The following is a 24,275-nucleotide window of genomic DNA, read 5'->3' on the forward strand; positions in this document are numbered from 1 at the left end:
ATCCCAGTGATTTCAGCAGAGGTTGAAAAGCATGCAAATATCTAAGCCAGGCTGCAAAATGTTAGTGTTTAATTTTCAGGCAATCTTCATTAACCAAATGGCAGTAGAGAAGTTGCCTTTAGTTAGTTGCCTTTCTGGTCTTTTTTAACAGACAGAAATGTTGAATTTGTACTGAAATATCTTGTTATAAAGAAGAATTCCCACCCCCATATCTTTGTCTGGTCTATTACAGCAAACATAAAACCAGTGTTTTTTTAATATTATCAAGTTCAAATAATTTGTTAGCCTTTGTTTTCAAGTATAGCTTAAAGTCAATGCTCATAAGTGGGACAATTCCCATCCCTAACCACTGGGAGGTAGCAGATGTACTTTGCATTCATTATTTAGAGCTCTAGAATTGTGCTTCGTACATCACCCAATATATGACCCTGGTATCCATGCTGCCTAAGAATGTTTCTGTTTTCTTTGGGTTTACCTAGATGTGTTGAAAAAGGTCGATTAGATGCAGTACAATTAAAAAAGACCCTCAGATATTACATATATAAAACCTTAGATATGGTAGCCAACATTTCTGCAAGAAAGCTTTGAACATGTACTACTGAAAATGTTAGCAAATAAAATGCTTTTTGAAATTTGCAACATCTGTTGGGAAAATAATTCAATGGTTTGGATTCCACATAGGCTTATCTCTACAATATGGTAGATGTTCTCTTTTCTTTCTCTTGTTTTGTATGAATATCACTTCAGATCACAGAGAATTTTTTAGGCACTAGAGATCTTGCCATTTTACTTAATGAAATGTACACAAACAATAATAGAAAAAAAATCACCAAATCAAACTCTATCCTGTTAAAATATTTTTCTTTCTATTTAAGTTTTCTAGAGAATAAAAACCTCAATACTGCTGTAACATTAAATAATCAGTGTTTACTGGGTGACTAAACACCTTAATCAGAGAAATTCATCTAAACATATCACAAGAAAGGCCTACTGTAAACATTTAAACACTTCTTTGTTCTGCAAATATCATGAGAATAGCTCTTTCTTTCATATTGTTTATTAAAATGTTAAAAAGCCCACTTGCACACATGAATTATGGATGAGAATGGAAAAAATGTATCATACTAAAAATGTAGCTGGATTTTGTTATCCTTTGAATAAGGTCATGTGAGCAACTTCACTGACTTAATTTACTCTGTTCAGTAAGGAAGGCAAGATGGACGAGATTCTAAAACTAGACAGTAATTTAGGGTTACACCCTGAGCTGGTGATGCCCAAGACTTGAATTACATAATAATGTATGGGAGTAAGGGGAAATTACAAATAAGAATGTGCAATTCTCTTTCAACATGCAAATTTTTATCAACTTATAACAGCAACATAGCCTGTCTTCGTATTTCCCCTTTACCTTAAGAAAACCTGTAATTATTTTCCCTAATCAATGTATTTATTAAATAAATCTACAGTTAATAATATGGCATATGTTACTATCCCTAACTTGTCCACAATACATATTGCTTCCTATTCAAAACAAGTCTGGAAAACAGCTGAGTAAAGTGAAAGATCACAGAAAAATTTTAGGACATTCCTTCCCACTCTGTTTAATATATATTCTTTAATATCAAACTGAGTTTAAAACAAACTGGAGTTTTCTTCAAAAAAATACTTTGACATTGTTTTCCTCCTTCTACCAAGGCTTTGGTGTGCTTCATGTTGCGCTTTGAGATACTACACACTGTCAGTGGTTTAAGTATTATCATTATTATGAAACTATGTTTTTATTGTATGCAATTTTGCCTATCTACAAACTAATGATTTTAAGTTAAAATCTCCTTCATTTATGCTCATATTCAGTAATAAAGACTGCAAAAAAAGCCAAATACCTAGTCTGCATTTTAGACTAGTTTAATTTGATTTCTGATACTACTGCTTACAAATTTTATGTTTTATTATTGCTCAAAAAGGTATAAAATTATTGTTCAACATAAACAAATGTTTTTAGAACAATATTACTTTTATCAGCTAGATGCTTATGCACAATTTATTTAAATTTATCTAAAATGTTTTAGTGATGAGCTAGAACTAGAATTACAGAATAATTTCAGAACTTCCTGAGTTCACAGAGAAATAAAACATAATATAGATCCAAATTAGTTTATGGATTTAATCTTCCAAATTCCATTTTCAATTCTAGGTGAAACTGGGACACAAATAAACGAAAAATCTTTAAGAGCTTTAGCTTAGAAGCTTGGTCATTATTTTTAGTCTCATAATTCTAGTTTAATCAGATTAAAAATTCAAAGTCTTGCTGTTTAATGGATTCCAGCATTGGGTAATGATCTGGAAAATCTTTCTACTTCTGTAATTTGGCTCTCCCTTACCTATTATTTTCCCTTGATGTTCTATTTTAAAGTTTTGAACCTAAGTAAAACCTCAAAGATGTGCACTATTCCTGGTGAAAATCAGTCCTGCTATTATATCAGCCAAAACACACAGCTATGCAATACAGTAAACCCCTTTATTTATTTTAATAATATTTCTAAATTTTTACCTATTTATTTATTTATTTTAGGGCTGTGGAAATGTCAATGGGAACACTGCTCAATACTGTCAAATTCTAAAAGTCCAGAAATGTCAAATAATTTTTTTTAGAATTTACTCCAAATCAAGAGCTTCAACAGACTATATTCATTCTTGAAAAACAACAAATTTTCATCAACCTTTTTTTTTTTCTAAGTATGGCTGCATTGGAATGTTTATAACAAAATGAGATCTGAGTCAAATTATTTTTTCAGTGTGATGAGGTTTGTAACCCCTTAAGCTCTGCTACCTGCCTGGAAAGTAGGATAGCAACATGTATTTAAAAATAAATAAATAAATTTTTTAAAAATTATTTAAGATGGATCAAGCCACAAAGAAGGAATCTGGAGTCAGTGATTAGGACTGTCATTCCTAAGAGAGAAAAAAAAAATGTTGTGTTTTATTATCATTCACAGAATTACCGCTTTGTTTCATTCATTGACCTTCTAGTATTATACTTCCAAGAAAACCTGGCCAATTTTCCGTTGAAGTGAAGGTAAAGGGTGGAAGCTCAAGCCTCTCTTTTTTCATTTAGTCTCCATATTGTCAACTGTTTTATTACTAGCTTGCCTGTTGATTTTTGCAACTCAATTAATTTCATATCTAGGAAATCCAAAAAGCCTTCATGACATCAGTGCCAGATCTGCACAGAAATCACTTCATCGTTGAAGATCTCATCACTTGGAGTTGCCTTCAGTGAGGTTCTTCTAAGGATAAAATCGTAATTAGGGGAATGATAGAGGAAAAGACTATTTGATTTGGGAAAAAGTAAGTCTTACTTTTTCTAGTGAAGGGCTATGATGGTGAATTTAGCCCCTTCTGCAAAGGAATTTGTGGTGGAATGCATATGACATTGCAATTTTACTATGTTTCAAAAACATTTTTAGTAATTATGTGATCAATATTAAAAACCTCGTGCCATAAGGAGAGGGCATGTTGTACCGGAAAATAGTATGTCTATAAATAACTTTTTTTCTGTACTTAGATTTTATAAGGGTGCTGACATTCACTTCCTCTCAATGTTATGATTTGCTTAAGATTTAGAAAGTAGTTATGGCAAAAAGGCTTTGAAAACAAACATCAGCATTATTTCTTATTAGTATAAACTTCAAATAGGAAATACTAGCAAGAGACAGCAAAGCAAGTAATTGAATAATTACTGTTAAATGGTGGACTTTTCTTACAGAGTTCTAGTGCTGAATTTGATTGGTAATGTATTTTTGTTTGGATCTATGAGACACCAAAACCATTCACTCTGATCGACTGATTTTTCAAATGGTATGTTACATTATTTAGCCTAATATGCAGTATTTGAAAGAATTTTTGTCTTGGCTGTTTATAGAATGTGACACACTAATTTGAAATATTTGCTAGCAGTTGATAAAACAGACTTGAAGATGTAACAAATACCAGGTAGTGTTTTATTTATTTCAGAAACTCAGTGCCAACTGGCACATCAACTTTCATTTATACTGAAGAAAATGCTTTGCAAAAGAGGCCCAGGAAAAACTGAATGATTTATTCAGTCTATGAGAGTGTCAGTCCTTTTCAGAGTTCCTTCTTAAGCCAAAGTCCTCAGCTACATCCATTTTTATTAGCATGAGAAAGAGAAAGTTTGTGGAACATACAAAAAGTACTTTAAGGCTATGAACTCCGTACCATGAGCCATTTACTGTTCCTGTAGCAATGATGCATATTCTGCTATCACCAATGTGAGGACAAGACACAAACAGAGCTGTGATTGGAGGTTTACCAAATAGGACAGAAGAAATATTTTAGGAGCATTTCTTCATCTTTTGGCATAGTCTTACTTGAGTAGGAGTGAAAGTTATACTCTTTTTTGTTATAGCAGGAAACTTCCATGTGGCAACCCTAAAATGAAGACCTATCAATGTTATCATTACCCCTAACTCAAAAAATTCAGTGACATTTAAATTATTTCCCCGGGGCAGGGAGTTGGGGAGGGGAAAGCTTTGAATCTTATTAGTAAAGACTGAAACTCAAAGACTAATATTTCTGTAGATAACTTTTGGCAATACTGTTCTGCCTAGATAGAATTCAATCTGCATCCAAGAGTATTAGCTCAGATTTTCATCCTCATAGTTTATCTATAGAATTTAGCACATAGAATTTACTATCTGTTTGAATTTGATTCTCTACTTTGTAAAATTTAAGATGCATGCCTCAGAGACACAATGAAAATGTGTATCAGAATTAGATTATCCTGCCACTTGTATAGAAATGAGGCCATTAATTCCATTGATTTCAGTACAGTAATTTCTAATACATATATTTACATTTAAGACAAAAAATTTCAGTTTTTATATTACAGTTAGTGAAGGAGAAACCTCTGTATTTGCACTTTAAATATTTAGCACAATCATAAAATTACACTTTACAGTACATAATTGTATGCAACTTTCAGATTAGCCAGTGGGATGTTGTGATTATCTGAGAAAGTGAAATTTTTAAATCTGAACACTGAATTGATTATTTGATTGTTATCAGCAGCTTTGGCAGCTTATTAGCTGCCTTTGATAAGGTTACATGAGACAGGATATGTAAGTGACATAGGTAACTCCAATCAGCAAAGGGAATATGCAATTCTGATTTTCAAATATTTCTATCAGTCCTCTTAAAAGACGGGTGGAATTTTCATTTATGTTAAAGTGCAACTTAGCACAGTTCAAAGAAAAGTTTGGAGCGAATATAAAATTAGAAGACTGAAGAGATGTCCATACAATGGGCATCAGGGTCTACAAAGATGGTCACTATGATGAAAAGGCAAAGGACTGTATGTTGATCTGAATTAACACTGAGATGCTGATCTGAAATAACACTGAGATGTTGATCTGAAATAACACTGAAATTAAACTCAGAAAACTATAGCTCGCTTATACTGGAAATTAGTTCTACAGAGAGTGGGATGTTTTTCCACTCATCATCCTACCTCTGAGTCTTCAGAAAAAACAGTCTGAGGAACTGGGATGACTTGATGAATCTTCTGAACAATCGGAAAGGACTGACAGGTATTGGATAACCTGCTTAGATTTCACCATGTCCTGATGTGTCTCTGATTTACTGAAAAAGAGTTCCTGAAAAAAAGTTTTGGTTTGGTTTTCCTTCCTTTCTTGAACAAAAATTCTTAAACTGTCACCTTTTTGTATAATCTTTCTAAGATTAGTTCTGTGGGTAAAAACATGCCAAAGTGTCTGTACTCAGAAGCCTAACCCAAACCCAAGATATATCTGGATAGATGCAATACTAGAAGATTAATATTTGGATCTCAGTTTCCCAAGTTATTGAGGTGTATATTGAAACCCAAGGAAGTGGATGCTCTCCATGAAATCAACAAGATACATAAGCTTTATCATTTTGCTCAATTTGCTTAATCATTTGTAAATTACTATAGGTAGGCAAAATTAAGTACGTGATAGTCACCTAAAATTTTCAGGGAACTGCTTACCGGTGCACATAGATTATGCTTTAATTATTTATTAGGTTGTAAAAATATATTTTGAAATAACATGGCTAAAAAGGGCTTTATTGCTTATTTCTAAAAGTTACTGAAATAATCCTGCAAGCTCTGCAGTGTTACATGTTCCTGCTAGACGTCAGTATAATATCCTTAAAAGTATGACCACAGTGACCTCCCTCTGAGGTTTGAATTGATTATCCTGTATAAGCAAGATAAATAATCTTGTGCAGTATGAGATTTTTTTTTTTATTTTTGCCATAGAATGCTTTATTTGATTTATGACTGAAAGCGAGGTGACCTGCAGGGCTGCATTCTCTTTCAGAGTTTTGCAAGCCCCCCCTCCCCCCTACTTCTTATCTCAATGACCACAGATCAAGGCATCATATGTTAAAAGCTGAAGAACGTTTACAGTGTAAAAAGCACTACTAAACAGGTCAGTGGTCAAACAGTTGATTTGATGCCCATCTCACCTCACAAAGGTGATTTACTTTCTCATGTGTTTGTCCTGTTGGACCCTCAGCATCAGGGAACCACACAGATTTGCTTAGGAAATATTAGCACATGTGGCATGCATGTAGGATTTAGACACGGCCTGTCCTACAGAACTGAAACTAGTGGAATCTCGCTTAAACAACAGAGATATATATGAATGGCTATGATAATTCTTAAAGATGGTTGAAAGTGTTGCCAGGTTGTTTTCCTTCATAAGATGACAGCCAGACCAGCTCTAACTTTTACAGTCAACCAGTTTCCAGTGATAACTGGATCCCACAGGTAATACAGTCCAGTATCAGCACTCAGTGCTTACACAACAGAGCCTGCATGACTTCTGTATTAATAACATTCATCCTTAAGGATCATCAGTAGTCCATTTATCCATATATCCAAGTTAAAATAATGAATTTCTACTGTTTTCTGAGATACTAGCTATTCACTCAGCATTTCTATATATGTAGTCTCAAACCAGTATCATATTTCAAAATAAAAGCAGCATAGATGATTCACTGTAAGCACAAGTATCCAAATCTCTTCATGCACATGTTTAAAGTCCTACTATTTTAAAGACAGCATTATATAAAATCCTTTAGTATGATTAACAGTAGAAGTTCTGACCTGTTAGATTGCTTCTCTAGATTAAAATTCAGGCTGTGTATTTAACATCTGAACTCTAAAAGTCAGAAGAGAATTTTAATTAATGTTTTTTCCCTGTGATAGATTTTCTCCACAGCCCTATGGGTATTGCTAGAATCCCACCATTGCTATTTGTATTTTCTCTTACAGTCTCCTTCTAAAAGTGTATGTTCCATGTTTTTCCTCCTCCTGTTTCCATCTAGTAGGCAAAGATATTCCATGACTCAAACAGCATTAGCAACTGAATAAGCCTTTGAGTGTACTGAGAAAAATGGAGGGATGGCAACAGCCACATTTCACAACAGTAGAAAAAGTGCTTGTGTAGCATTCGCTGGCATAGCTGAGCATATGCTCTCCATGGTTCCTTAGTCATCTGCTTGGAGTGGGCAGCAGTGCTGAGGAAAAGACAATCTGTCTCTCTTTTAATGAAAAAGTATCTCAATAAAGTAGAGTTGATTCGTATAGGGGTAAACTGTTCAGTGACTAAGAAACATGAAAAAAAGGCATGATCACTGTAAAAAAAATATTACCTATTCTGCTTGAGCAGCTCAGATATTTATAGTATATGAAACCCAAATACAGTAAAGCTTGTAGTACTTGAATACCTGAAGACAGAATGCAAGAAATATACGATATTTTAAAATAAATACATCTGGAAAATTTAGCAAGTTATAACTTATTTAATTTCCTTTTAAGTATAATAACATCTCCTTTTAAAATACGCCTGTGTTTCAGTGCAAGGATGCACAAAACAGCTTTAAAAAAGATAGCAGAAGCAATGAATAGGTCTAAAAGTGTTAGCACGTAAGCTAATCAGCTCTCATTTCTCACCTGAATATGTTGACTCACATAGGACTCCATGCTGCTGCTACCAGATTGCTTCATATAAACAAGCTCAACTGTGCAGATAGCTTGACTATCTCTGTACTTTTCTGTTGGCTGCAGGGCAGGCATACTCCTTATATAGAATTGAAACGGCAGGTGGCTGAGCAAATAAAAGTGAAGGTCCAATTCAGCAGTGTTACCATGTTCTTTCTTACTTTTTCTCTCACCACAAACTTGCTGCAGACATTTTATTAGACAACAATTGTGACAAGGTAATCACACTGTAGACAGAGCTAATACCTCCTTTTACTAAGATCGTCCAACAGTGAAATCCATTTGAATCACTGAAAAAAAGGGGGCAGAAATTTTGCCAGTGCACAAACTCACAGATTCTAAATTTTGTATTTTTCCTGTGCCAGGAATTTGCCTTAGGCTGAATTTTAGCAGATGGACAAAACAGCTCAGATATTTTTTTCCAAAAAGGGTTAGACAAAACAAAGTATATTTCTCTTATATCCAGTTGTGGTAACCCTTTTTTCAGAATTTCCAGAATATCCAAGTTTTTAAGAAAAATCACACATTTGCTGAAGTGTCTCTTGTACAGGTAATAGGCCCTGGTCTTTTTTCCAAATAGGATTCAGGTTTTTCCAGTTGGAGTCCAGAGTCAGGAATGGAACCCACTGAAGCTACTGTTCTCCTGTTGCCAGCAAATATATATTAAATCCATCAGCAGAATGTGTCTCCTCCCTGTCTAGCACCAGCTCCACAGATGACAGCAAGCTGGGTAGGAGTGTTCATCTGCTCGTGGACAGGAAGGCTCTGCAGGGGGTCTGGGCAGGCTGGAGCGATGGGCCCAGGCCAGTTGTGTGAGGTTCAACCAGGCTCAGTGCCGGGTCCTGCCCGTGGGTCACACCAGCCCCCGCAGCGCTGCGGGCTGGGGGCAGGGGGCTGGGAAGTGCCTGGGGGGAAAGGGCCTGGGGGGGCTGGTCGGCGGCCAGCTGGGCATGAGCCCCCCGTGTGCCCAGGTGGCCAAGGAGGCCAGCAGCATCCTGGCTGGTGCTGGGAACAGCGTGGCCAGCAGGGCCAGGGCAGTGCTGTCCCGCTGCACTGGGCACTGGCGAGGCCGCCCCTCGACTCCTGTGTTCAGCCTCGGGCCCTCACTGCAAGAAAGACATTGAGGTGGTGGGGCGTGTCCAGAGAAGGGCAGTGCAGCTGGTGAAGGGTCCAGAGCACAAGTCTTATGAGGAGCGGCTGAGGGAACGGGGGTTGTTTAGCCTGGAGAAAAGGAGGCTGAGGGGAGAAAGACCTTATTGCTCTCCACAGCTACCTGAAAGGACGCAGCAGTGAGGCGAGTGTCTGTCTCTTCTCCCAAGGAACAAGAGAAAGGACGAGAGGAAACGGCCTCAGGTTGTGTCAGGGGAGGTTTAGACTGGGGATTAGGTCATGGAAAGTCTTGTCAGGCAGTGGAACAGGCTGCCCAGGGAAATGGTGGAGTCACCATCCCCGGAGGTATTTAAAACATGTGTAGATGTGGCACTTAGGGACATGGTTTAGTGATGGACTTGGCCGTGTTGGTTTAACAGTTGGACTTGATGATCTTAAAGGTCTTTTCCAACCTAAATGATTCTATTATTCTATGATTCTAACTCTATGTAGGAGTTACCTGCCCTCTCTCAGCTGGAGAGGTTTGGTGATGGACCCAGAGTTACAGATGAACATAACTGTGAAGTATTTGACTGGGGTAAAAAAACCCCCAAAACTAAGGAATACATACTAATGCAAAAGAGCTTGCATTGCCAATTGTGATCTTTCAAAATGAGGGAGCGCCTAAAGTAATGTCTCTCATCCTCCTGTGTTTTTGTTAGGGGGATGTTTGCCACAGTTTTCAAAGTACAAAGGAGTACAGAGTACCCAAGTCCATCATTCTCAAAGAAATCCTCGCTGACTAATTTTTAGTAGTAAATTTATATTGTTTTAAGATGTTAACTTGCGTACTTGGATCACAGGCAATTTTTGAATTGTATATATATGAATAAACTCATGTCTACACTAAACACACCTCTCACAATGTGCAACATACAAAGCCTAGATAAAATCCTAGATTTTGCTTATAATGATGACATTTTAAAGAATTCAGACTGCTTACTATGATTTTCAGAAGCCATAGTTCTTGCAAACTGCATGATGCTCTACGAGGCTTCTCTCATGCAAGCATAGATAAGCATATCAATGATACATGGATTTAAAAAAATTGATTTAGCTTATAATACTTATAAGAATGAAACTGTGAATGTAAAATATAAATCACAATAAAGTTTTCACTGCAGTGTTTCAATGCATAGAAGGGATCCATCAAAAAGGTCTAATAATTTTTGGATGAAGACAGACAGACATGTGTGGCACTTCTGGGACTTTCTTATTCACGTTAAAAAGAAAGTGCTCAGATACAGTAGTACTGAACAGCAGCAGTGAAGTAAAAGCATGGTTAGTGAATAGCCAATATGAATGAAGATATAGATTACAAATCTATCCAGGTTGCTCAAAATATAGAATCCAAGAATAAAATCTACAAAGATACTAAGAGAACTTCAACAGGAAGGTGAATGTTCACACTAGTAACATTCAGAGAATGTACTACTAGATCACCTACAAGATGATAAAAAGTGCAAGGATTCTCATTTGATTAGAAATATTCAACGTCATTAGGTTTTGAATCATACTAGAGTAAAAGCCTTGCTCTTTTGTGGACACAAAATGAGAAGAGCACAAGAAGAGTCTATTACAGTCCCTGCCCAGGGAAGCTATACTTTTTAAAGACAAGAGAAAAGGTGAACCAAAAAACCAAACCCAAGTTTAGGACAGAACAGCTCATCAGCAAAATCATTCATATCCTTTGCAGCTTGCCACCTCATGTATAAAGACAGCTACTAAAGCATTTCAGAAGCAAGTTTTCGATACAGAGCTTTCCAGACCTTTTTTCTATTGCTACCACTACCTAGTTTCAGGTTGTATTACAGTCTTCTACTTATCAGATATGACTTTCCAGCTTGCAATATTATACTCTGAAATTTGACGTGTTTCTTACAAAAGGAATTTAGATAACATTGTATCATCAAAGATTACATCATCTACCATCTGTGGTACATTACTGTCAGAGAAGGCTGTTGTGCTTTTGAATGCCATTGCAAACAAGAAAGATAGGAGAACTCTCTCTCTATTAATAAAGTGCCAGAAACCTGTTTCCTGTGTTTGTGGTTGCTGCACATGGCATGTATTTTCTCACAAGCTTTGAAAGTTTTTGAGGCTATTCTTCACCTTCAATTTATGCTCCTTCTATGTCGAGTAGTATCTTGTCGCAACTACTTTGAAAGATCACATCTTGCATAGACTGCTATCCCAATTTCTCTGAAGACATTTTCATTATTTGTATCCGTTCTACAATATCTTGTTTCCCCTGATGCTTAACTTTAGCTGATAGATCTGAAAAAGTTCTTTTCAGTTTCTAAGTAAGATCCACAGTTTTGCAGCTAAGGTTTGAAGGCAAATACACATCCTTTCCTATCTTCCCCTTTTCTGTCTGCTACTTCATCTGATTTTCAAATCAAGATTGCTCATTGTTGAAGATGTGCCCTCTCCTTTCCCTAGAAATCAACACAGCCCACCTGTCCTGTTTTCAGCTGGGATAGAGTTGATTTTCTTCTTAGTAGCTGCTGCAGTGCTGTGTTTTGTATTTGGTGTGAGAACCATATTGATAAGGTGCAGATGTTTTTAGTTGTTGCTGGGTAGTTTTGTACTAAGTCAACGACTTTTTATTTTCTCGGGCCCTGCCAGTGAGAGGGCTGAAGGGGCACAAGAAACTGGGAGGGGACACAGCCAGGACAGCTGATCTGAACTAGCTGGAGGGTTATTCCATACCATGGGGTATCATGCTGAGTATACGTAAGCTGGAGTAAGCTGGAGGAAGAAGAAGGAGGGGGGGGCGGCATTTGGCATTATAGCTTTTTTGTTCCCAAATAACTGCTACGCGTGACAGAGCCCTGCTTTCCTGGAGATGGCTGAACATCAGCCTGCCTATGGGAAGCAGCGAATGAATTCCTTGTTTTGCTTGCTTACACACGCAGCTTTTGCTTTACTTTACTGTCTTTATCTCACCCTATGAATTTTCCCGTTTACTCTTCCAATCCTCTCCCCCATCCCCCTGTGGGGGGACTGAGTGAGCAGCAGTATGGTGCTTGGTTGCCAGCCAGGCTTAAACAATGTCACCACCAAAAAAAAAAAATAAATTATATTACAATGTCCTCTGAGTTTTGCTAAAATAAATTAAATACTGTAGAAAGATTGCCTATGTAGTGTTTTTGTTTTTCCCCTGCTTAACCTCTGAGTCCAGTTCTTCTATCACTCACACAGATGAACAAAGACACTTGTACATGCACAGTGTTCTCCACTGTTCTGTGCATCAAATAAACACATTTTCATATTTCCATGTATGCACAGGCACAAACATGAATGGTTGTCTGGCAATTCCATCCTTAAGTGTTTGTGTCTCCCTAACTTCTGTGCAAAGCAGTCTTTAGCAGTAATTTTTACTGGACTGAAAGTCACTTGGGAGAATACAGTAATTAAAAAAAAATTAATTCTAAAATTAAAGAATAACTATATAGACAAGGCTAGAGGAAATAAATATTGAAAGTGCCTTCATTTACTGAAGCTTTATGAATACTTATCTTTACTGTTGAGGTTACCTACTGCATATATCCTTTCATAGAACTTACGTTTCCCACTTACTTTCCCTTGAAAATGGCAAACTATTCATACCTTTTTCTGATATTCTGATATTTCACTTAGAGGGAATGTTTGTAATACTCTTACCCTTAATTTTCCACAGTTGCCACCACTAGTTCAGCAATAGTTTGGTTTCAAGTACATTGATAATTATTGCTAGCATTAAACTTTTAATTCCTCTGAACTGGCTTGGATGTTATAGTGGTTAAGAGTCTCCTCACACTTCATGTTCCTAAGCCTTTCACTGTGACAGCCCTGAGGAAGCAACTAACTTAGATCATTTGGTTCATAATGTTTGGGTTTTCTATCAAGTCTTACTTTTTCAGAAGATCTGAACCTGCTACAGACACACATAGCCCCTTATAGTTCTGTCTTGCGTGTAAGAGTCACACAGGCATGGAATTCACATCCAATAGTTCATTTACAGAGCAGCACAGAGGCTGCCCATGTTCCCTCTTCACATTTACTGTCTATACAGCCATCTGTTACCAACTGTCGTAGTTCCACTTTTGTCAACTTCCCGTCAGCTATCAAATCATCTTAGAGTGCATTATCTAAGGTCATACCTGTTTTCTCCCAGCACTGGCCTAGGGAAAGAAAAGAGCAACTACTTCTTATTTTTTGTTCTTGCTGCTAATGTTTAGATTCTTATTTTATTCATGTTTCTCTTTAATGAATGGGCACTATGCCTGTAACAGGCAAGTCTCCATTATGGTAGTTAACATTTACTCATATATTGATACCATAGCTGGAAAGCGGAAAAATCATCTTAGAAGTGGAACTTCTTTACATTCACTAACTCATCTGCTTTCCAAGTAGGAGAAGTCAGAGTATGGGAATCTGCTTTCAAACATAAACAGCCAGTGTGTTTAGCAGCAGTACTTACCTCCAAGTACTCATGGCAATTCAGGATGTTAATTTTTTCAGCTCTGCTCATTGTACTGTTTGCTTCTACCAGTTGCAATAGCTTATTCCCCTCCCCAGAGGCACAGATGCCTTTAGCTGCAAGGAAGTTGTTGCTGTGAACTGGGGAATAGAAAGTCTGACAGCAAAAACTGGGACAACCCTTCTGGAGTTTTGTGTTCAATGTCACCATTTATACTGCATCTCTGAGGCAGTGCAATCAACAGGGAATAGTGCTGTGTGTTCTTCTAATCACACATGCTAGTAATGAAATGCATCTACCACCAGCACAACTAGTTTGGAGTGATAACGAAGTACCACTGAAAAATGCTTACATAAATATCTCAAAGAAAACAAGTGAGATTCAGGTCTGGATTAGTGCTGGGACCATCTCTGGACTCTTCTGGACTCCTTTTTAGTTGCTGGTAAAACTGAAGTTTTAAATCAACGTTGAAAAGATTTATGCATTCATACTGTTTTCCCCAAAGTACTCATTAAAAATCAAACACTTTTCCACATTTTGACTGTGAAAAATAATTCTGTAAAGTTGTAAAAAGCAGTGTAGGTTTAAGGAATTGTTTTGAAAGTCTTCAGTTTTGCAGTTTTTTTGCCATTGTTGGATTAATAGCTGAAATTCCTTGATTTTAGTAACTTGAAGATCTACCTACAACTTAGAAACAACTGGAGGAGGCCTTCTTTTTTATAAGCACTTAGCAACCATCAGCTTTAAAGATTACTCCTTTAAGAAATATTCCAAGAATCTTTTTAAAAGCAGTATATTTAATTTACTGAATATTACACTGAAGACAGGTATTAGTCCTGCAAGACATTGCTCTATTATGAGGAAATGGATACAAGATAAAACTTATGCATATTGCTTGCCTCTAATGTCTACATGCATTAAAATATGATGGTGAAGTGATGGATCTTAAGTACTTCAACTAAGTCAATCAACACACAAGAGTAGCTTGCAGGATTAAAGTTGACAACTATTAAAACCTGAACTAATGAACCTAAAATTCAACAAGATGGCACTTTCTAGCTATCCCTAAAAGCACCCTACAAGTTCTGATAATCTGAGCAAAGTTAGGTTAAGAACATGAGCAAGATTGTTGATTTCTGGAAAATCAGGACTATGGAAATAAAATAATTTAAAAGGTAGTGTAGCATCTGGCATAATACATGCATATCACAGCCATATTTGGAATTTTCTGTGCTTCAATTTCATCCTGGGACAAAGGCAACAATAAAACCTTCCTGTTCCACCTTTCAGTTGTTGTTCTGAAGCACCATACTCAGATACTGTAGTAGGGCTCCCAGTATTCAGTACCAGGCCAGAGCTCAACAAGTTTTTCCAAGAGGTAAAAGATGGCTATGGCATGTCAAAAATAAACAAACAAACATATATTTCTGTAGAGTGAGTATCACTGAGTAGACAGTTTAGCAGATCTCAGTGCATTGTAATTATCCTTAGCTACCAGCACTTCATTATGACCCAGCAGATTATCCATAGGAAGACTATGCTTCTGTTCACACATACCATGGTGGGTTCCTATCTGTACACATGAGCATGTCTTGCACCCTAGGTCATGCCTCAGAGCCATTTCCTGTTCTCAGTAGTGTTTATCCTAGTTTTTGTTCTACAGAACATATACCACTGTCTAGGATTTCTTCTATATCATGCTTTTAACTCTCTCTCCAAGAAATATATTCCCCACAAAACATGTTTCTGGAAAACATCACATCATTGCTTTTGAGAACAAGCAACAGGGAAGAAGGTGCTTTTCAGTTTGCAGCAGATTTAGCTATCAATTACCTGCTCAGGCAAATTTAGGACTTAAACCTTCCACAGACTGAGCACATATGCTTTTGTTGATCTTCACAGAAATCACCAAGATTATATTTACATCAGTGTTCACTGTGGATATTCAAACTGTACAACATAGTAAAAATCACATAAATACACAGACAGTTACCACCTAACATTTAAATTTGAAGGTGGACTTGCTTTGTGATAGTTTTCTTCAAGGGATATTAATGATTGTAAAAGCAAGATCCTTCTCTCTTCATAAACACTATGCAATATTAATATAAATTTATCAGCAAATATTTGTTACCAGTAAATATATATGACTGAATAATCATGGAAAGTAATGTAAGTAGGGTGAGACCAAATCAAAATTATTTTATTGTAACTTCAAGTGACCAGGCACAGAAAACAGGACACATTATGAATTTGGATTAATCCTCAATTTAACTTGCACAGATAGGCCTATAATTATAAATATTATACTCATTCTTTGCTAATTGTCCGTAGCATTTGGCTTGATGGTGATCTTCTGTTGAGATGTAATCTTCAAAAACCTCACAAGGCATGAAAAAAACCGTTGAGAGACAAAAACTTTGTTCTGCAGCCAGGCACATCTTACTGGGTCATCTCATAGAAGTCCTGTTACTTCACTATGCCCCAGTTTCTTCACTGAACAAACTACATATTGCTTAAATATATAGACTGTTGGTTTTGTGGTGGCTTTTTTGTTGTTGGGTTTTTTGTTTGCGTTTTTTTTTTTTTCTTTTCTACAGCTGAGCTGTTCTGGATATGTTCAGGTTCTATCAAAAGGAGAAAATACGAGAAAATAAAGAGAAATGGGACTGTATTTACCAGCGGCATAAAAATCTACTATGTTTGGCAGAATAGAAGCAATTTAATTTTGAGGTATACATTAGTATTACAGTTATAGAGTCATATAAAGCACTGGAATTAATGATGTTATAATAGTTTGATGGAGTCCAGTAACTAATGAAAATAATTCAATACAAACAAATAAAAAAGACTACTAAATTCTTAGTAGTCATCCATTATCCTAGGACACAGCAAACAGAATCACAAGAAAATATTTTCTTTTCTCCTTGTTCTACTAACACTGATTTCTTGGAAATTTCCTTTATCCATTTTACTTTTTCCAGTGTCTCTGCTGACATAGTCATAAAATCCAAATTAAACTAGACAGGAAATAAGCTATAAATTTACCAAGACCGCATCTGTGACCTTTCTATCCTATGTAGCTCTGGTGCGGTCTGCAGAACTATTCACACACATCACGCCCCATTACTTTTCCTTTTGTTGAAACCAGAACTCTTTTGTCTAAACTAACATGTTGGTCTGGGCCTTAGGAGAGTTCAATTTCCTGGCAGAAAACAACCTAAGTTATTCTGACCTGGAGAGGAATACATTCTCCCACACAAAAACTACAGATCATGAAAATCCTTTCTCATCCTTACAGTCTCAGGATCACTATTAAAAATGGCAAGATGCTGAGATGTTAAGGCCATTTAGGCTGTGCAAATACTTAAGACAAACAGTGCTCACACATGCACAAATAAGTATACCCTTCTACACAAAACAAAAATTACAAATGTCTAATATTTCATCACAGGAAGCACAAAATATCAATTTTACAAGGAGATTTGTACCTGTGTAGTTTATACATACACTGTGTTTGAAAATCATGCTGAGTATGTATTACATATAATGCAGGTTATTTTCTCTCATTAACAAGCTCTCTTATATCGTATTACATTTTGATGTAATAAACCAGTTTTGGATCTATATAATGCCACCAAAGGAAATTGAATATTTCTAGATTTTTGCACTTGAGAAAAAGGGGGAAGCTAGGCAGGGCTAGTCATTCTGGTAGTTCTGTAGTCCATGCTAAGTGATAAGGATAGATAAACATTGGCAAATGAGATGTTAAATACAAGCAAAAGCAGTTTAATAAAATAAGAAATAGGATGTTCTTGTGTGCCCACACTTCTAATCATCCAGAAATGAAGAATCGTTACCATTAATACAATGTTTCACTGGTTCTCCGATTAAACAGTGTACATAAGAATCTGCTTACTGCAGTTGTAAATGTCTCCATTTCACTGTTCTGATTTACTCCATTACAAGCCTATTTTCTCCTGTACATAACTAGTTGTTTAGCTTATGCTGGACGGCACCATTCAGGTCAAGGGCTGCATGGAAAAGTCCTCTGAATTAAGGAGTGAAGAGGCAGGAAAATTGCTTGCCCTCAGAAAGGAAAGTTAAGGTTGCAACGTATACACAACTGAAGTGTGAAAACTGTGAGTTCCACTGATGCTGATGTGGTAAACTGTGTGAGTACATGGAACAGCACAGCATGACAGCCTTTTCATCCCTTGCCTTCGTGGGTTTCTGTCAAATATGATGCGAGCTAATTCTTTTACAAAGCTGCAAAACAATAATAATTTCTTACTTTTTAATTATTATTTGGTGACAGACATTGGCTGAGGGAAGGAGGAGGACATCATCTGGGGATAAACCAGTAATAGGGTTTTGTCTGTCAGCAGCTGTGTATGAGCTGTGCAGCTGGGCACACACTCTTCATTGGTTTAGGATAAAATCATACAGAAAAGTATCACTCCAGATGGGGAAGGTTTATGTATGTCAGCCCTCAACCAATCACACTGTGAGCATATTCCTTCCTATGCCGGTCACGGCCCAGCCTCCAGCAATCCATCCCAGTGCATCTACACTTAGCATCCTCTTCCACACTAATAGCATGTTAATGCTAACATCTTCCACACTTAACATACTAACGTCATCCGAACCTTGTGTGTTTGATTGCAATAGGCATAGAAGTTCTATTAGGGCTGGAATTGCTGAAAAATGCCCTCAGATACAGCTTCGAAACAGAGCTTCTCAATGCACCTGATCTGCACTGTGCAAACTGTGCTGTGCAGATTTGCGCATCTGTTTCTCATCAGTTTTTTTTTAAGCATCTGTTTTGTAAAGGACAAAGTGGGTAACAATGAAGTGACAAATACCATTGAAAATACTGAAGCCAAGCTGGGGAGACCTTACTAATTCTTTCTTACTATATTTTAAATGCGCAAAATGAAAACTGTGTTGAGAGTGTGTGAGAAACAAACCTATGTCAAGCCAAATGGACCTATGCATATGTGCTGTAATGTGCTTTTATGCTTTTGCAGGTATGCATAATACTACAGGTTCTGTGATATAATCTGCAGGTATTGATTCTCCATCATTCTGTAACCCAACCAACTCACCCCCTTTAGGGGAAACATCAGCATCCTTCAGTTTTCAGAGCAGAGACTGAGGCCCTTCTCCTTGCTCATGGCTTGTAAACAGCTGCTTACCATTGGCAGAACTGCTCTCTCAGATCCTATCTCACCCCACACCTCCCCAAACACTATATACAATTGTTAGGGCAATGGGTGTACAGATACCCCAAGGCAATACATATCCTATTTCCTTTGACTGTATTTATGAGTATCGGGAGCTAGAAATACCTCCTGCTTCCTTTCTGTCCAACTGCCTTTTCTCTGTCTCGTGGAGGCTTCTTACCTATAAATGATGCACTTCAGTGCCAGGTGGAGCGAGCTGCAGACCCCTGTTAACACACAAACAAAAACAAAACTACCTCTTGGCATATGTGAAAAGCTTGTCTCTGCACTTGGGCACACCTGCCATTTTATGCCTTACAGTGGGACAGGCGGGCGCCTGTGGTGGCACAGCCCTCTACTGGGAATTGCGCCCCGGCATGCTACAGCTGCACGCGCACGGCAGCCCATGTCATGCGCCTCAGCCCGTGTTTTCGGTCAGCATAAGGTGCAGGAACGAGGAAACAGCTGCTCAGAGACAGTGAGGTGCCATCTAACCGGAGTGAACTGTTTTGTGTGTGAAAATGAATGTCACTGAATCACAGAATGGTTTGGGTTGGAAGGGACCTTCCAAGATCATCTTGTCCACTGCCCCTTCCACAAAACTCATCCCTGAAAAGCCAAAACCCAGCCTTTCCTCCTTGCTCAACACCCTCCTCCTTCCTTGCTGTCACACTTGCCCCGTGCCAGCAAAGCGCAGGTTCTGACCTCATTTTCAGCAGTATGAACCCCAAACGCCTCTACTACCCCCAGTGCCATCACTTGGCTCCACCACCTGGCAGACCCCCGCCTCCCGCCGTCTGGATTCCAGTCAGCCTCCTCCCCGAGGAGCACCACAGAGGTTCCCAGGTGACAGGCAGGCCTGCGGGCCCTCTCCACAGCTTCCTCCGCAGCCACCATTTCCCGCTCCGGGTGTGGAGCCACCCTACCCACCCCACGCCTCGCCCGTCGCTTCGCCAAGGGGTCACGCGAACCCACTCGTGTTACAGTATTTTTGTGGAAAGCGCCGGCAGGGCGGCTGGGGAGCCCCTCTTCTCCTCTTCGCACCGCGGCGGCCGCCTCAGGCCGCCCCGCGCAACACCCGCCACCGCCATGTGGCGGCCGGGCCGGGCTCCCCGCCTCCCCGCCCCCGGGGCACCGCACTCGCGCCCACGCGTCGAGCCGCAGTCGGGCCCACGCGCGTCTCCGCCCCGAGGGCAGCCGAGCCCACCCCCCGCTCCTCCCCTCCCTCCCTCCCTCCCTCCCCTCGGCCCGGGCGCTCAGCCCCTCAAGGACTCCGGGGCTCTCAATGTCAGGCGGGCGGCGCGGCCGCCGGCAGGGGGCGGGCGAGGGGAAGCGGCGCCAGCCCTGCGCGGAGCGCGGCTCAGAGTCGGCAGCGCTGGCTGTGCCGGGCGGCGCGGCGGCGCGGAGCTGAGCCCAGCCCTGCCCAGCCCAGCCCAGCCCAGCCCTGCCCAGCCCCGCCCCGGGCGGCCGAGCCCAGCCGCGCCGCTGAAGGGCACCGGCGGCGGCGGCGGCGGCGAGGCTTCCCCGCGCTCTCCCGCGGCTGGGGCGCGCCCGCCCCGCAGCATGGAGGCTGGGAAGCGCAGCTCCTCTGCCGGCAGCCGGGACGATGGCAGCGCTAACTCCTTCCCAGCCAAGCCGGCGGCTCCGGTGGAGAAAGCCCAGAGCAGCCCCGGCGGCGGGGGCAGCGGTGGCGGCGTGAAGGAGCATGGCAACTCGGTGTGCTTCAAAGTGGACGGTGGCGGGGGCGAGGAGCCCGTGGTGGGCTTCGAGGATGCCGAGGGGCCCCGGCGGCAGTACGGCTTCATGCAGCGGCAGTTCACCTCCATGCTGCAGCCGGGGGTCAACAAATTCTCCCTCCGCATGTTCGGCAGCCAGAAGGCGGTGGAGAAGGAGCAGGAAAGGGTTAAAACTGCGGGGTTCTGGATCATCCACCCCTACAGCGACTTCAGGTGAGCGCGGGGCTCCCGCCGCCGCTCGGGGGTGGCTCCGCCGCGGGGGGCAGGGTGGCGCTCCCGCCGCCTCGCACCTCGCCCGGCGCCAACTTCGGCGGGCTGCGGCCCCGGGCCGGCGGACGCGCTCCGCGGAGATGCGGGTCTCCCCCGGCGGGCGCGCACGGGCGCGCCCCTTCCCTCCCGCGGGCAGCCTCACCGCCCCGCTCGGCCCCTAAAGCTCAGCCTCCGCGTCCCCCGCCCGGGCGGCGGGGAGGGGGCTGGAAAGCCGGCGCGGGGCGGCTGCTCTGCCTGTGTCTGCCGTCCGTGCGCCGCCGCTGGTGCGGCCGCGGGGCTCGGCCCGGCCCGGCGCTCTCCAGCGTGCTGCACCCGGGCGGGCCCCGCAGGCCCCGCGTCGGCCGGGCGCTGCCGACGCGGGGCCTGCGGGGCCGTCCCGGGCTGGCCGCTCCGCTGGGGCCGCCGTACTGGCCGCGGGCGGGATGCGCCTCCGGAGCGGGGCACGGCACGGCATGGCACGGCACGGCACAGCGCCGGGGTGGGAGAGCGCGGCGGGGCGCCGGCAGCGGCAGCAGCACAAATAGAACCCGGGGGTCCGCGCTGGGCGCACGCCGGCCCCTGCCTCAGCACCCGGCGTAAGCACTTGTTCAAGGGGTGGCGAGAAGGGAGCACGTCGCGGTCCGAGCTGCAGCAAAATAACTTTACCCAGGCTAACGCCGTGTGGCGAACGGTTTTCCTAGGTAGACGGGGAAATGTGATGTTAAATTAGTGTTGCTTACACAGTAAGTTGAATGTATGCCGAACTGGAATATTCCTATAAAACCCGGTGCAAATGCATTGCCAGGAAGAGATACTTCTCTTTAAAATTACATTTTAAGTGCAGGATTATTTCATTGTATTCTCATGCCAGCTGGCTGTATTCCTTTGTAAATTTAACGCTGTCTATGATATTTGCCAAAGAACTATCGGTGTCATTAAGCGTATTTAATCAATGCCTTGAATTGAACAGCCTGCATCTATACAGTAAATGGATTGCACCTGAGACCATGTTTAAAAAAGGAAAATCCAGAACGTTCAATAGTTACATGATCTCCTAAGGAAAAGTAGGTTACATAGAACATACTTCCAGTGGGAACAAGAGGAGATACTTCCTATGTCCAAGTTTCTGTGGGACTACTCAGAGTGAGGTGTTACGCAGTGAGCTGTGCTAGTACCTTGCAGCTGAGCCCAAGAGCGGTACAGCTACAGGAGTGGTGGAACAGGGCAGCACTCAGTTAGGACTCAAAATCAGGCTTCCAATCCCTGCTTTTTTCCTGGCTCCCTGGAGGGAATAAGCTGCACTGATTCTTTTCCTGGAGTACCTTTTCCCCCTCACATGCCAGCTGAGCTGCACTAGCAGGTGCATTAAGGGGGGAAAGAGCCAAGAGTCCACGCACTGCCTCTCTGCCAGCTGGAGAGGGATGTAGCAGGTCACATGTGGTGCTGTGGTACCCTGCATAGGGGGCTCTGATAGTCTCTTACTTACCCGTGTGTGTGCATGAGTAACTTTATTCACGTGAGGATTCCATTAAAATGAATGAGATTATTCTTGCAAGTAAATTCCCTTGTTTTGTTGTAAGCTTGGAGTAAACAACACTGCATCCTTTTCGGACCAGTTGCCTGATTATTCTTAAATTAACTGTATTTTTCTGGGGCTTTTATTATGTTTTTATTTTATTGGAATGGAGGTGTTTGTTTTCTAAATAAAGTCCATAGCCTTTCATTAGTTTTGGGATGATGTGGCCTGATCTGGATGCAATTTTTTAGCCAGTAGGACTGTTTGGGTGAGCAATATGGGATGTTTGTGTTGTTTCTCCTGAAATAATTGTGACTGTGTAATGGTACTACTCTTCTTGGGTGGCGGTGTTCACGTAAATGGGTGAAGAAGTTGTACTATATAGTAAATTCATCTTCCTATATGGGAATCATAACAATGCTAGTAAGTGCCTCCTAGCAGTGTCTCTGTTCCAGAATAAATGTGTTTGTAAGGATGGAGTTGTTTTGATTTTTTTTTGCATGTGATTTTATAACAATGTAGCGCTTATACATAGACAAGCCTTAAAGCATCCAAAGATACAGGGGTATTCTAATTTCACTGTGTTAATGTTGATACCACCAAGGGAAAGAATTAAATTTTTTACCAAAATAGCAAGAAAAAGATAAAAGGCTGAATATTTTGCAGTATCCAAGTGGGAAGTTTTAGAGTAAATTTATAAATGTAGCTATTATTAATATAAAGATGGACATTACAGTAATTTTTAAAAGTATTTAGAAGAATATTGGGTTAATCATGTAAAACATGGGAAATTTCTAGTACATGTTCCTGTGGACTGTGATTTATTTTTGTTTTTCTAGCTCTGGATGCTTGTATGCATTTGCTGAGATACTTTGATACATTTGATTACATTTCTTGACCACATTCTCATGATTTTCATACAACATTGTATGTTTATCTATAGTGAACAATATTTTGCTGTGTTGTTTTGGGGGTGGGCAGTGTTCCTGTGGCCTTCTGCCCCCCTATTTTGATATGAACAGAGTGTGGAAGCTTTGTCTGTAAACTCAGTGGTCTCTGAATCTGTTACTTGCATCCTTGTGGGCCTTGGTCTCTAGTTTTATGGCTTGCTGTCTTGCCTGTGTTTCAGGGAAAAACTGACTTTTCGTCAGGCGTATACACCCTTGGAGAATTAAATTCAATGAGTATTACATAATTTTTCCACAAGGGGACCATTTTGTTCGTGGTTGTCTTTTCCCAGTCTTCTGAGGTTAATTTCTAATTTGGAAGTTATGTAAACTGAGCACCTAATGCACGTCAAAGCCAGCACAAGACCTCTGTTTATCTCTTTGCAGCTATGATTACTGCATCTCTAAACTTGGATGATGATTCTGTGTAGCTGCATGACTCACAGAAGTGAATTTATCGTGAGTGTTTTGGTTAGAGTTTATTGAAGTCCAGCATGATTTCTGTGAAATACTGAGCACCTCTGGCTGTCCCTGCTCATGTATGGAAGAATGAGCCTGCAGGAGAGCATCACCAGTCTGGCCCCATGGCTTTGCAGCTGCCAGATGAGAGCAGCATGAAGCCAATGGGAGATGAGAGCAACTGCACATGGTTCGGCTGCTGCCATACGTGTTTCGCTCATTTCATAGGAGAGCTGTGGTGGACATGGGCTTTGGGTGACTTACATGTTATGGCCTTCTGCTGTTAGTGGAAATGTACGTGGGTGATTTTTCAGGCAACTAATCACTCAGTGCCCTTTGGCATGTCAAGAGTTTCTTTAATGCTCAGAGGTCTTGCTTGCACGTGCCCAGGCCGTTGGTCTGGCCCTGTAGCATCTCCCCCTCTCCCTGTCTATGGGCACACAGAGAAACTCACACTGTTG

The 24,275-nt window shown here is 40.8% G+C and overlaps 1 protein-coding gene across 1 annotated transcript in view; it reads left to right on the forward strand.

The window, feature by feature from the left end:
* Nucleotides 1-20,337: 20,337 nt before the first annotated feature.
* HCN1 (hyperpolarization activated cyclic nucleotide gated potassium channel 1) overlaps nt 20,338-24,275 on the forward strand; it is a 195,141-nt gene continuing 191,203 nt past the window's right edge. Inside the window, exon 1 of the mRNA XM_056325802.1 lies at nt 20,338-20,856. Within this exon, the coding sequence (XP_056181777.1) occupies nt 20,471-20,856 (386 nt within the window). The 5' untranslated portion in view covers nt 20,338-20,470. The remainder of the gene's footprint in view (nt 20,857-24,275) is intronic.

The sequence above is a fragment of the Falco biarmicus genome, chromosome Z (genome assembly GCF_023638135.1).
Source record: "Falco biarmicus isolate bFalBia1 chromosome Z, bFalBia1.pri, whole genome shotgun sequence".
In the NCBI taxonomy this organism is placed as follows: Eukaryota; Metazoa; Chordata; class Aves; order Falconiformes; family Falconidae; genus Falco; species Falco biarmicus.